The 15,315-nt window shown below is 38.1% G+C and overlaps 1 protein-coding gene across 6 annotated transcripts in view; it reads right to left on the reverse strand.

Annotated features, from left to right (window-relative positions):
• Positions 1-14,842, reverse strand: part of HNRNPD (heterogeneous nuclear ribonucleoprotein D) — a 17,478-nt gene extending 2,636 nt beyond the window's left edge. For 2 of the 6 annotated variants that reach the window (XR_013446396.1, XM_036067878.2), the window contains exons 1-7: positions 14,286-14,842; positions 12,429-12,485; positions 2,780-2,948; positions 2,048-2,209; positions 861-992; positions 315-414; positions 56-202 (exon numbers count right to left, since the gene is read on the reverse strand). Coding sequence is in view for 4 of the 6 variants with exons in the window: in XM_036067878.2 (XP_035923771.1) it covers positions 56-202; positions 315-414; positions 861-992; positions 2,048-2,209; positions 2,780-2,948; positions 12,429-12,485; positions 14,286-14,518 (1,000 nt within the window). In the remaining 2 variants the exon portion in view is untranslated. The remainder of the gene's footprint in view (positions 1-55; positions 203-314; positions 415-860; positions 993-2,047; positions 2,210-2,779; positions 2,949-12,428; positions 12,486-14,285) is intronic. The other 4 variants (XR_013446397.1, XM_036067905.2, XM_036067894.2 and 1 more) reach the window with 3 other exon arrangements.
• Between the last annotated feature and the right edge of the window lie 473 nt (positions 14,843-15,315).

Consider the following 15,315-nt stretch of genomic DNA (forward strand, 5'->3'; position numbering starts at 1 on the left):
AATTTGTACAAAATAAATGTCAAATAGCAGTTAATATAAAAAGTATAGTACTTACTGCTATAATCACCATATCCATAGTAGTTGTTGTAACCAGTGTAGTCATATCCTCCATAACCACCGTAACCTTGGCTGTTATATCCATAGTTGCCATAGCCTTGATTCCAATAGTTACTATATCCCTGGTTCCAGTTTTGACTGGGGCCTGCAGCACATTAATAGGTTCACTAAAGTCAGAAGATCAGCAAAGATCTTTACTTCAGGATAATTAAAAAGCAGAAAAGCTTAAGATAGAGTAAACTTAGGCTCTAGCTTACCACCACCTCTTCCACGAGCTCTTCCTGCAAATCCTCCTCTAGATCCCCACTGTTGCTGTTGCTGATACTGTTCCTTCGACATGGCTACTTTTATTTCACACTAAAAGAGAAAAATTATGTTATTATACGGACTCAAAATATATCAAAATCTATAATAACCAGAATAGCCAATACGGTCGAAAATAGAGTTGACTAATATGGTACTTTCCTCAAAGTGAGTTTATCAATTAAACCAATCATCAGTACGTAAATAATCTCCTCTAATGCTATCCAAGAATGATTTGCTTAAGATAGGCTGCGCCATCCTACTCATCAGGCCCTCAAACAATATCTTCTGGTAAAACCTAGACAAAAATTCACTTAACTACAATGTTTTCCTCCTGCTCCCCAGTAAAAGCCCAAAGTAGTAATCAATGACTTTGATAAAGAAGCCAATCAGGTGTCTTAAAGCACAAGCATGCAAACTGAAACCTTTACAGAAAGCTAGATGATGAAACTCTCTACAAAAGCTAGTTTTCTCTACAAGTAAATGGATGCTTAACTTACTTTACTAAGACCAACATTGTGGTATTTCTTTTCCATTATCTTCTTCACTGGTTCCTCTTCCTTAAAGGTAATAAAGCAGAATCCACGCCTCTTATTGGTCTTGTTGTCCATAGGGAGCTCTATGGATTCCACCTGATATTAAAAAAAAATAAGTTTTAATACCTTAGTTTGCATGTGATTGACAATAAAAGCACAAGTTTAGTGGGAAAAACGAACAAAGAAAACATATTTGGCCCCCAAATCCTATTCTGCTCTATTTATTCTAATCTTTTGAAAGAATTCTTCAAATTAGAACATCCATTCCACCTAAAAAGTCTTCAAACCTATTTATAAAAGCAAGCTTTACAGGGTACTGACATTTGCTACCTAATTCAAGGGTCACAAACTCAAATGCCGACCAAGAACAGAAGGCAACAATTTTAAGAAAAACAGGATAAAGATGACTGCATTTAGGAAAAAACTGGGAGTGGTGAGGACCACTGAAAACTGGAGAACATATAACTAACCAAAGGTAGAGACTGCTACTCTCGGTCTTAGATGGCTACTGCGCCATGCAAGAAGGCAGTTCCAATGTTGCTTACTCTTGCAAATATTTAAAGAAAAGCTAGATATCCAGATACCTGTGGGAAGTAACTCAACCTAAATACAAACAAAACATGCTCTGCTTAAATCAAGCAAAAGAGGTCTACAGGCTATATCTGGCATGCAAAGCCACAAATTTCTCATCTTAGCTTTAAATCATTATTTCACAAAAGGAACTTTGGTTTCACTAAGTCTGTAATTAGACTCATAAAATTTGCACATACACATTATTTTTTTAAACTGAGAAGGCACTACATCCTATTCTTAATTCATTCTTTTCCTATTCTCAACTGAATGATTTCCTTCTTTATCTCAGGTAATCCAATCTGTGTTTCTTCCTCATGTATCTATTTTTATTTCTTCTACTAATCTGGTAAATTTCTCAAGGTAACAATGTCTATTTCATCTCTGTGTACCTGTACCTTCTAATAAATGAGAAAAATGCAATCATCAAACCTTCGAAGATCTGCCAATGATTTACAATATTCGTCTTTCAAAACAAATCACATAATTAGTCCAAACTTCATAACAAGTTTGAAAATATAATGTGACAATTATATTCACACTAATTTTGACAAAAACTGGGTCAAAACATTATCACATACCTCACCAAAACCACCAAAGTACTCCCTTATTTTCTCTTCAGGTGTATCTGGAGAAAGGCCACCAACAAAAATTTTTTTAACAGGCTCTTTTGTTTTCATGGCTTTGGCCCTCTTAGGATCAATCACCTTCCCATTCAATTTATGTTCTTTCTGATCCATGACCTAAGGGAATTGAAGTTTTTCATTTTAAGTATGTATCTTAATTGAAGTTCAGATTATTAACTTACTTAATAATTGCAAATACAGCTAATGCCAGGTATATGCTGACTTTCTTATAACTGAACTGTCAAATTGTGGTGATGTGACATCAGCTAATAAAGAACAGTGTTCAAACCTAAGTGTCAATAAGAATGGGGACAGGAGACACAAATCTAATCAATTACTAGAAAATCATCTCACCTTTAACTGTCACCAACATAAACATGACTGCTACTTCCCCTTAGCCCAAGAAATTCCAAAATCTATACTTCTGCGAACTTGTTACAGATCATCCTTTTAATAAGGTGTCTTTAGGTCTCAGTATTTTTAAAGTTAATTTTTTTTTCAAGTACAGCCTGGCATATAGAAGATATTCAGTAAACAATTAAAGAGTACTCTTCATAAAATGTACTGGTTAAGAACTATAGCTCTTCCTTCATTTATTGCAAAAGGGGAAATCATGAGCAGGCAAATTAGTGTATCAAACTATCCACATCTTATATTATTAACTGATCAGAACACATAACACACTACCTTATCTACACTCTCCGACTCTTTAAATAGCACAAAGCCAAAACCCCTTGATCGCCCTGTGATAGGATCTAACTTCAGAGTGCAGTCTACAACTTCACCAAATTTGGAGAAGTAGTCCTTCAGATCTTTCTTTGTAGTGTCCCAGCTAAGGCCTCCTATAAACATTTTCCTGTAAAGACAAAAAGTAGTATTAAAATGCTAAAAACAGATAAACTTTGCCTTAAGTATCCATAACAATAATACCTTTTCCAAACTGCACCAATTTACTGGGCAGTTTAATGATGTCACTCTTCCTATATTACCATGTTTCAAGAACACCCCATTCCAGTTTTGTCAAGTTTTGCTTATTACTGCTGCATCTGCGTAACTATAAAATAGTGAGGAAGCAGCAAATTCTTTTTGACTTGCCAAAATGATAAACATAACCCTGAAGTAAAAATACTACACGTTTAAGTCTTAAGTTACAAGTTATCAGTAACAGCAAAACACGAATTTTAGCTTCAAATTTCTGTTCCAAATCTTCATTAAACTTGTAAAAGGGCTATGCAGTCCCCACTGATCACAGCAACCAGCATGACTATGCTGAAGCTTTCTTTTTAATGGTTCTCTCATTAACAAAACTCTTAGCGCATAAAATGGGAAATTCTAAGTCTCACAATTAAGTTGTAAGCTAAGTTTTTTGATGTGCTAAGAGTCCTTAATAAAGACAAAATTAAACAACTTAGCAAAAATTACCCATTGAAGCATAATCCACTAATTAACTTCTATGATTTATTTACAGTAGAACCTCAGTTAACCAGCAATAAAATATTTAAACCTTGAAGATGCTAAAAGTGACAGGTGGTAAGTGGAAACCACCAGAACACTTTAAGACCAAATATATATACTCAAAAAAAAAAAAAAAAAAAAAAAACCTCAGGTGAAGTATTATTTTTACTACAGCAAAATGCTATAAAGCTCAGACTTGGCAGCTCTCTGATTGCTTTTACATCTGCCCCCTTTGCTATCCCTTAGCCTGCCCCGAAGAGCTTACACACACCTCCTACCCTTTAAAGAGACAGGACTGGAGATTTTTATTTTAAGGGTAAACTGTCAGAATTTGTTATGTGAAGGCTAACAATTTTACGGGAATAAAATCACACTTGCTCAATGATTTCTCATCTTTGTAACTGGGGTAGGGATGGGGATGTGGTACTAATTTTCAGCTCCAGATAGAAATTAAAGCAGGAAACATCTCCATCTTGTGGGCTTTTAGGATAGTGCCACTAAATCCAATTCTTCAAACAAGAGGCCAATTGTGTCCCTAGAATGAGATCTCGTTCTGCTTCTCCCCTAAAGATGCCAGATTAACTGAGGTGTTACTGAGCTTACTATTTTACCACAGACTTGTTTTTAGTTCTAAAGACAAAATTAACTTACAATGCCAAAGAAGTCTTACTTTCAGTATATACTGTGCTTCCCATTTCAGGTTAAGTTTTCAATTAGTACGTGTATTGTAATGTAAAGCTGGGTTATTTATATGCTTAACTTTCAGGACTTCCTCTAATAAAATCTCCATGCTTGAAGTAACCCTTATTAACCCTTTTGTATTTTATAATCAAATGAACATAAAACACCCATAAAGTTGTATAGGTAGTTTTTAATGTTTATTGCCAATTTCATGGGAAAAAGTTCTTCTCAATTACCTTTTCTTTCATTCAAATAATGCACCTTCTAAAATCCAATCCTTGACACTTAAATATATGCCTTAAGAACACTTTACTTTTATAACCTAAAGATCCAGAGCACTTCCTTCATAGATGAAGGTTCATTAGCAACATTTACCCTTTCAAGGTAAGAAGGACACTGCTATATTTTTGAAGATGAGAAAGAACTATAAAGCAATGACCTCTTGCTCAGGTATCCATGGCAATTCTAGAACAGAAACAACTTCAATTAAGTTGAAATTTAACTACTGAATTACCACCTTCTGTGATTACAAAAAATTTTCCATCAATAATTTAACAGTTGGAAATTATTTCAGCCTGAAGAGAATACAGTAACAAAAGCCTTGTTTTAAAAAAGCTGAAGTTGAAAGGCAAGAATATTCTGCCTGATCAGTTCCCTTAGATACTAAGACAGAATTAGTTTTGATTTTATTTAACCAAGGCAAAGTTTATACTGTGTTAAGTGTCCTTGATTTAAATTATTTAAAAAACAATTACAAAGAAATAAATTATAAGCCATGAATGAGGCATGTCCTATTATTAGTCACAAGCCCCAAATGTTTTTTTAAAAAGACAGTTTTCTTAAATACTAGATAAGCACACTAACGCTTCAACTGGCCCAATAAAGAACTCTCTATAAGAAACTTCCCACCTTTAATACAGTCATTAGTACAGAAGTTGTTAAATGTGCCTACTACCTTAAAGCTAAAAGGTCATCTTTGCTGCTTTTCCTAACAATCAAATCCCCTTTGGACAGAGTATTAAAAAGTCTGGTCAACTATAATTTATACGTATTTCACAGAATCATTACTGTTTCTCAAAAAACTAGAGCAAAATACATAGTAAAACTTCAGCTATCCAGCACCTTTAGAGAATGAGCCAAATATTCCACCTTTTTTAAAAAACACTGCCTGCCTTCCAATCTCTCCCCAGTTGTTTTTTAACATTCAATTATTTGGGATGAATTTTTTTTTCTACAACACATCACACACTTCTGCCTTCTTAAATACAGTAATCATGATTTAAACACTGTATGGGTCATTCACCACTAATTTGTATTAAGCAACTGTGGCATGCCCAAAGGCTCTTCTGAAATGAGATAACTATTAATACACTAAGTGCATCTCATTTCTTAGTTCTTTTAACAAGTTTTATTTTTCATTTTTGCTAGGTTAATCACTGGTTGCTGTTAAATCCACCCCACCCCTTCCATTCTGTACTGTGGGTAGCCGGCACTTGAACTTGGGCAAATTTTGTGTAAAGTTAAGAAGGGTAAAACAACCTCTGAGCAAGAGCCTAAGTGGCTCTTTGAGACAAATGCCACTGCCATTGTGGCAGCCCAAGAGTGCTATAGCTTTAGCTGCTCTAACAAGGAAGGCTGCTGCGCAACTGAAAGCCAGACAGGTAAATCCTACAATGAACACAAACTGTTCCAAATCATTCCATCCTTACAAAAAGGAACATGTTGAATCCATCAAATCTTTATTCAGTAGACACACCAAGATATAATGGTAGAGAGTACAGTAAGAAAAGGCCTGTTATCTTAATTTTTGGATAAATAGCCTCTCAGAACACTAGCATTTTACATGCTCTTTCTCAAATTATGAGATGGCATAAGATACACTTAATTTTCTTTTATATTACTGTATTTTGCTTCAAGTACAGTACCTATTGTCCATCCATATTACCTCTGCTGCCTTGAATACCAAAAGTGAATTTCAAGTTGCTGTCACTCCTGCAGAGATGTGCAAACACTTACAATGAGGTAGAAACAGAACTTCAGAAAATCCTAAGCAGCCAAGTTAAAACTATGTCACAAGACTTGTTCAAGTAGCAACAAAAATGGGCCCCTAATCCTGCAATGCAAGTTTAAAATTTCATCCTTAGTTTTAAGTGAATCAACAATCCTAATGAAAACACAGGACTTCATCTACAGTGTTTTACTGATAGTTTAACTTCTTAATCCTACTAAGCTTTTTAGCACCCCAGAGGCAATATGGTATTCAATTTAAAACACCTACTCAACAATTGAAATCTCCTTGCTTTTACAGATATTAATATTACACCATATTATAGTATTAAACGATACACATAAAATTATACAACTCGGTGCAGATGACTTTCCAAATGCTATGCAATGTCATTTAGGAATTTAGACTGTTTAGTGGGACATTCTCTTCTCAAGTAAGTAAATTTAGAGGCAATAAGCCAAACCACCTGAGTGTAAATCCTACCTCCACCATGTATTAACTCTATGACCCTCAGGAAAACAAAAACCCAAGATCATCACCATATCTGTAAATGAGAGGACGAAGAGCCTATTTCATGAATCTTCAGTAAGGATTAAATGAGTAAACACAGGGTGCCTGGGGGCTCAGTCCATAGAGCATGAGACTCCTGAAATCAGAATTGAGTTCAAGCCCCACGTTGGGCATAGACCTTACTTTAAAAAAATAATAAAAAAAATAAAGGAGCAAATACACTTAAAAAGGCACAGAACATACTCTGAAATATCCCAAGTGCTCAATAAAAAATTATTTAGAAGGGGTAGAGCACAATTTAATATAATTTAATCAAGCAATGTTTTCATTTACCTATCACCTTAATTTTTTAAAATCTGCATGGGCTATATGAAGTCATCAATATTAAGAGGAAAACGCCAGAATGAAGTCTTATATAAATAGATCCAAAGATTATTTTCAATACTATAGACTTACCTAAAATGTTTAAATATCCCATGTAAAAAACACAGACTAGAAATTAGATTGCCTAAAAAACTCTTAAATAAAATGTAGTTAAAAAACCATCTCGGTTACTTGTCTGTACTCCACGTAAATACCAGTATTTAGTAAGGAATTTCAAAATATAAAAATACATATGGAGCAGTGCTGGCTGATGAAAATATTGATTTAATACTGTTTTTCACACCCAAAAAAACTTATTCTCTGTATCATTGGGATCACTAGGTTTAACACTCCAAAAGTCGGTATTTTTTTTTTTTTTTAAGATTTATCTGACAGATAGACATAGCGAGAGAGGGAACACAAGCAGGGGGGAGTGGGAGAAGGAGAAGAAGGCTCCCCGCCGAGCAGGGAGCCCAATGTGGGGCTCGATCCCAGGACCCTGGGATCATGACCTGAGCTGAAGGCAGACGTTTAACCGACTGAGCCACCCAGGCGCCCCAATAGTATTTTATTTAAAGATACTTCTAAGGCTTTACTGTTTACCTTATTCAAGGTAAAATGATAAACACCATTTACACTCCCTCCCAATTTTGAAATAGGGCCAAAAAAAATATTCTGTAACTTTCAAACACTTCCTGACAACTCATGATTTTCCATATGTGGTTTCATAACAAGTTCTGACAGTTTAAAAAACAGAACAGAAGTCAATCTGATATATATTTCAGTACATAACATGACTGGCCAATCACTGTCACCTTTCAGAGTAACAGTCAAGCATACCACTAATTCGTTTTAAATTTTCAGTATTTTATCATTAAAATTACTCCTTTAAAATCCTAAAATGACAAAATGTAAGGAAAATCCCACCAACATACATAAAATCAGCATTTTTCCTTAGAAAGTATAGATTATTTATTGGGATTTTTTTTGGTGCAAAAAGGTAGTTTTATTAAAGCACGGGACAGGACCTGTGGGCAGAAAGAGCTGCCAGAAAGTATAGAATCTGTTTAAAGTTAACTACCTATAATGGGGGGCAGGGGTTACTGTTTACAACTGGACAGTATCACATGGTAGGGTAATCATTTTAGAATCTGTATAAAAAATACTTCTGGAAATAGACTGACAAACTTTTAACAAGTCAGTAAGATTAACTCCTCTAGCCTGGCTTATTAAATCTCATTACTACTTCATACTTTAGAATGAACCTAAATGACTAAAAACGATGATTAGGTTAAAAACGTAACTAATAAAGATGACAGGTTTTAAGTAAACTTTACATGTTTAACCCAAAAATCTCCTTTTCCTTTCATTCCAAGGCAAGAATGACTTCCTGTATTTTCACTTTTAAAATAAACTCTCAATCAACTTTACAAGGTTAACTCCCATCTACCTGAAGGTTAAGGAATGGGGTTTCCTTAACCTAGAGGTTAAGATTCTGGTTAACTGAGATTACTACACACTCACAATTCTGTAGTTTTCTATTGGAAATCAATTTAGATATGAACACTAAACTCAGAAAATGGTTTTTACCTTTCTTGATTAAGTTTTAGACTCTTGCAATGCTTTAAAATCACATTGCTTTTTAACAATAAAAAGGAAAAATTATGGAAGATTGATTCCATGACACTGCCTATTGGTTGCTTTCTCAGTATATTTGCTGATACTTTTTCATCTTTCTTTCTTACAAGACTAAAGGGAGAGAGGGAAAACTTCCTAGTAGTAATTTGAACTGTGTGGTAGTTTCAAGTCTAGAATAAGCAGGAGTTTACAGGACATGACCCAATACTTAGGAAACTATCACCCTGATTACTGGCCAAACACTACCAGCAATACGAGTCTCCCCACCCCCAAATAATCTTAAATGTCTAGAGCTCCAATATACAATTTAATACTCCAGAAACTAAAACATGCTTACCTTTACTCCACAGGAGTAAATCACTGGCAGTATCAACTATTAAGGCACTGGATAAACACACACAAGCTATGAAAGCAGGCTATGTAGTCAATCTTCCTGTGGTGAGCATTGTTTCCAACACATAAATCAGCAAACCAAGTAACAGACGTGTTATATTACCTGAGACCACACTGTTGGAAGTGAAGTAACAGAAACAGATCCCACGCTTCCAGCATCCAGTTCAGTGCCCTATCTACTAAAACGTTGAAGCAGAACTAAAGTCAAATAAATCTTGGACTAATAGAAGTTATGTTTCACTCCATTTGTCAATCTGCACACACACTTGAGGTGCACAGCTTTAAGTGGAACAGGAAAAAGGTTATTATTCTATTCCTTTTTAAATGCTTTCAAGCATAGCATGTATCACTTGAAGACTACAACTAACCATCCTCCATACTGGCCACAAATCACATACCCCAATAGTAGATTCAAAACTTTCTTAAATTAGAGCAGCCTTACAAAGGACAGAATACCCAGGCAATATTAAAAATACACATTAAATATACTTAGGTTATAGAAGTCACAGGACTTGGAGGAAAAAACCCAGGCTAAGGCCAAGTAGATTTATCTCAAAAGGCAGCACTGAGAAAAACCACAATGATTTTCTCCAATTACAAACCCTAAAGGTCAGGTGATTTAGTATCTTCCATAATTTGAAATGAAAAGAATTTAATACTCCTCCCTCCCTTATAGGTTCATCATCTTGAGACTCTGGAGCATCAATTTCTGCAATTTTAACACCAGAAACTTGTTAAAGGTTCCAAAGAACACTAAAATTCAGACGATCTACTCAAGGTCTCAACTTTACAGTAAACCCAACTTTACTGAATTAAAAATCAGTAAATTAGGTATGAGGCTGCTCTAGAAGTAACTGTTTTATAAAGCAACTTCAGAATGCCCCAAAAGCACTAGGGTATAGATTATAATCTCAAATATTTAAAACAAAAACATGTGTATGCCCATTTCTTAAAAATTAAGAGAGCAGTCAACCCACAGCAAAATTAATTCACAAAATTCCCAAGCAGGAAGAAATCACACGAGATTATACACTAACGGTTACAGGTCTAGATCTACTGCCCTGTTATTAGACAAGTAGTCCTGTACTTTGGCTGATAAATGAACTGAACTATTTTGCATCCTGCCCAATCCAATGCAGGCAAGTCAATGTACCTACCTTATAAAACTATCTGAAAGCTAACACAGTATTATAGTTTTCCACTCCTCTTGATATTTAAAAACTCTCCTCCAGGTAGCTTTGCTAAATGCCATGTATATTTTGCCCCACATGAGGTAACTTTAAATTTCCTACCCTAAAAGAACTGCAGCCCTGTAAAGAACATGAACCCACACAAAAAATGGGAAATTCCAGTGCAGTTGCTTACAAGTAAAAACCCGGGATGTTAAAGTTGAAAGGATTAAAATGAGATGATCTCAGGAAGTATTTTATTATGGAAATGAACAGATTATTCCAAAGGTCTGAATTGTGGAAACATCCACAGAGATATATAACAGGCATGCCCTCCTAAGAATAGCTGTTTATTCTTATATTCAACATAAAAAAAAAACTTTTGAGTGCGCAACAAACTCATTTTTAAAATTTTAAGGAACATACTGTAATAACTTTATTCTCAAGTTAAAACTGTAAAAAGGAATGCACACAGAAATGTTTAAGAAACTCAATTTGGATGATTTTATATCTAGTAAAGCCAGTCTTATCCTCATTCCTGAGACTATTACGAAACTGCTGCACAATCTTTCTCAAACTGGGAGTCAGAGAAAGGAACAGATAGAGTGACAAGTGCACACAACAAAAAGAAAAACAAGAGTATCTGTAACAGGACGAGGCTGGGTGATTAAGCAGTAATTTTATAAAGTCAAATATTACGCCTTAAAAACAAACATTATTTGTTTTAATGTAAACCTGCTTAACTTAAAATGAACCTCAGTTAAATCCTATTTTCAGAAAATGAAAATAGTTCATAATCTAAAATGTTCACTATATATATTTAATTGTCCACTCTTCCTAAGAGGTCATTCAAAAAACTTATAAGCTTACATTATTGGGTAGCAGGGCAAAAATAATTCTTACAAAAATCATTAACAGTGATTTCAAACGTAAGTTTATGGTCCTTTCTAATCACTGAAAATGACTGCTTACATAAGATTTGAAACATGTAATAGAGCAAAAAAGTCAGGTATAGTGACAGTTTAATCTTATTTAGTTTGCCACGATTAGCTGGCAGTGAAAATGAAACTATCAGTGCCAAATGGACTAATTTTCATCAAAAACATTTTATTCCACATGTCAAACTCTGACCCCAGTCTTCTTTTTACTTTTCCCTTTTGCCTATTTCCAGTCTGCTTTATCTGCAATATAAAACCGGACAGATTTCAATGGATGAGAATACAGTATTAAGTAAAGGTCGTGTAAAATTTAAATGCTATCCCAATTGGGCTCTTAAAATAGAATGTAGTTTGTATAGCTAAGTCAACTTTCTACAAATTACTGGCCCTCTAAACTCCAGTGGTGGTGGACAAACTCCTGGAAAACTCAAAATAAAATCAATCCTAAAAGCAGAAAGATTGACATTTAGGGGAAGGGGAAGGATAAAAACAATAATCTACCATCCATCCATGGAGAAGTCATGCAATTTCAGAGACATGTGAACCAACCGTAATTAACATTTCAAGCAAATCACACTGAAAATAAAAAACCTCGTAAGAGCTGTAGCGAAAAGCCCCATCAGCCCACCTCTGAATAGTACATATCCAATTAATAAAGTTCTACTTACAAATATGGCTGGAGATAAAATACATTTTTGCATAATACATATACACAACACTACTTTAAAAATTGTTTTACTTTTCACGTATCCAGAATATTTCAGTATAGCATGCAAGACATTTCTAACACACAAGATTTTATATCAAGTAACCTTCATATTTAACATTAAACTTAGAATTCCAACAAAAATATTTGTCTTAACAAAAAGAAATCAAATTTGAAATTATGGTAATATTTTTTCTTGTTCAAATGTATCAATATTGCTAATTATATTGTTATTTTAAGTAACCAAACCACAATTACATGCATTAGCACAAACCAAAAAACATGTAATGGCATTAATTTTGCCCAAAGATCACACACGATGCCTAAAAAGATTTTATATCCCAGGCACAAGATATCCTACTGTACTATGTCTAGAATTTCCTGGGGATCAATGGGCAACTAATCAATACACAGCCTCTGCATGTTATGACTATTGAAACCTTTATAATACAGAAATAAAATTTAAAAGTTTTACCATTCTTCCCGCTGTGCCGTCGCTGCTTCAGAGTGTCGTGGGGAGGAGTTTGAATGGCTAGGGAATTAACAACCGGTACAGCAACCAATCAAAATTCTAGTTTTAGTTTTTGACATTGTTAGGGCTAAAAACTTTAATTCATTTACACTTCAGTTCAACAGTAGGTAACTATAAGGATAGCAGCTTTGTGATTTGAAAAATCAGGGCTAAAGCCTGCCCCAAACAGCAAGTTACACAATTAATCATTTTGGTGCCTCTGTCCAAAGAACAGAATTCAGGAAATAAAAACCAAAATGTTAAAGGCTTAAGTTTCCAAATATTTAACTTATTCCTTTCTTAAACTATATGTAATTCAAAATTAAGTAAATTTAGTTTCCCATCCCACCTCTAATTCTCCCAAAACCAGCACAATCAGCCTGACCTGTCTGCCTGGGCTAAGATTAAACTCGACATTCTGAAGTGCTTCTCTTTCCCACCCTCCAAATCTTGTGCTCTTTCCCAATAAAGGAAATCATGTTTTCAAATACTGGACTAAAGTGACATTTTATTGCTTTCATTTTCCACACCTTTCTCGTTATAGTGAAATAAAAATCACACACACATCCCCCCATAACAAAAGGGAAGAGATGCGTTAGCCCACGATCAGCGGTCAATAACGGGAGGAAGAAAACCTAACCAAGAGCCCCGATTTAGTCCCTCCTGGTAACTCCTGTATTATGCGCCCGCTCCCAAATGCTGCATTCTAATGTATCAAATGCAGCTTAAATAATATATACAACTTATTCCAACTGGAGGGAACAAGTCAGTACTTTAAAACCTGCAAAAAACAAAAATCATGCCATGGCACAATAAAGGATTTGTTCATTTTATGAAAGAAGGCTGGTAGGCCTCCTTTAACAGTGGGTAAGAGAGCGGGAAGGAGAAATCAAGAGAGACCAAAAAAGGATACTGCGCATGGGGGTGGTGTAAAAAAAATGAAAACTGCACATAAAAAGTAAGGTTACAATCTGTATGAACAGTTGAGGAACCCAATAGGTGAGGGCGCGAAAAGGGTGCGCGGTTAGAATAACTCCGCGGGTGGGGGAAGGGCAGCCAACAAGCTGGAGGTAGACACAGCTCCACAGTCAAGTGCAGGCCCCGCCGACAAGGAACTTAACGAAAGCCCATGGAGCAAAACGAACGTACCAACAAGAGATTCAGGGAATATCACCAGGCCCAGTATGTTCCGTAGGCTGAAAAGTAGGGCCTAAGTACGCAAACCGTTGTTCGATAGTGTATTATGTTAAAAAGAGATTGAGACCAAACTTATCCGAAATACAAAACACATTCGGCCTGAAGCCGAGGGGGGAGGAGCAGAGTGGGGAGCTTACAGGTTCCCCAAAGCATGTGCTTATAAAGAATCACACCGTCTCGGGATGCTAAAGTGGACGCACCAAATAAACCTTAGTTGTCCCAGCATAAAACCTTCTGTGTCTATCTTTATGCCTGGAACTTTAATAAAACGAGGAAGGGAGGAGACAGCGGAACAAGAAAAAAGTACCCCTAGACAGGCGGGAAAAAATCCTGGCGGCTAAGTCGGTGGGAGGAGACCCAAGGCGAGGGAGGGAAGGAGGGCGGGCCAGGGAGCAGCATGGTGACGGCTAAAGGTGGAAACGTGTGTGATGGGGGAGGGGGCGATAAGCAGACAGGGGGAGAAGGAAATGAAAGCCCAGCATAGAAAAGGGGAAAACTGTGCAAGGAGACTGCACGGGGGCCTGGAGGGCGGGCAGAGAGCGGGAACGAGGCCTAATGGCGGGGGATAGGGAGGGGGAGGGGGAACTAGTTGGGCCTGACTATCCCGGGTCGCCCCTTACTCACCCTTCATCCTCCTCGTTCTTACTGGCATCGATCTTCGCCCCTTCCGACTCGGCGGTGCCCCCTTCGGTGCCTCCAGCCGCGGTTCCGCCCCCGGTCCCGGCTCCACTTCCCGCCGCCGCCGCTGCCCCCTGCGCCGCCGCCACCATGGCTCCCTCCTGCTCGCCCGCCGAGCCGCCTACTGCCGCCGTTGTCGCCGCCGCCGCCCCGTCCCCGCCGAACTGCTCCTCCGACATAGTGCTACTGCCTCCGCCGCCGCCGAGACTACACCCGCCGCTGCCGCGAAACGAAACTAGCAGCAAAGTAATCCCCGCCGCTGCCGCGCGCCCACTCTACCGCGCGAAGCACACAACAAGACAGAGAAGGCGCGCGCGGCTGCAAAGGCTCCTGTGCCTCTCCCTGGCCTGCCCCCCTCGCCTCCCACAGTCGCGTAGCGCGCACTCCCGCTCTCTCCAGCTGCACTAAAAAAGAATAAGCAGCAGCGGCAGCCGCTCTTGCCTCCTCCTCGCTTTAATGGCGCCGCCGCGGACCACCTAAAATGGCCGACGGAAGAACGGCGCGTCCCGGTCACGTGACGCGAGAGCGCGCCCTTTGCGCCTCCCCGCCCCCTCTACCGCTAGCTTTTTTCCTCTTCCTCCTTGGTCCCGCCCTCTCGTTCCCTTTTATACCTTCCTCTCACGCGCGGCGGCGCACAGCTTGGGGCCTTTAAAAGGAACCGGAAATTGCGTTCGATAAGACGGCCGCGCGGGGACCATCGAGAACAAGGAACGCTGTTTCGAAGACACAGCTAGAGGGGCCCCTTCCTTCGCCCCCGCCCTTCCGAGGGTTCCTGGAGTCGGCCCGCCCACCCGGCAGCCGCCGGCGGGAGCCCGGGAGTTGGGCTGGGGTGTGGTAGCACCTCCCAGAAGGCGACTGTGCCCGGTGCGCGGGCGGCGTAGGGGTGGGGGAGGGGAGGCGCACAGCCAGCGGCTCCTTCCGTCTAGTAGTGCCCAACCTGGGAAAGGAGGCTACCCTGGGGTGGTAGCCGCGTGAC

This window comes from Halichoerus grypus, chromosome 3, assembly GCF_964656455.1.
Source record: "Halichoerus grypus chromosome 3, mHalGry1.hap1.1, whole genome shotgun sequence".
Lineage (NCBI taxonomy): Eukaryota > Metazoa > Chordata > Mammalia > Carnivora > Phocidae > Halichoerus > Halichoerus grypus.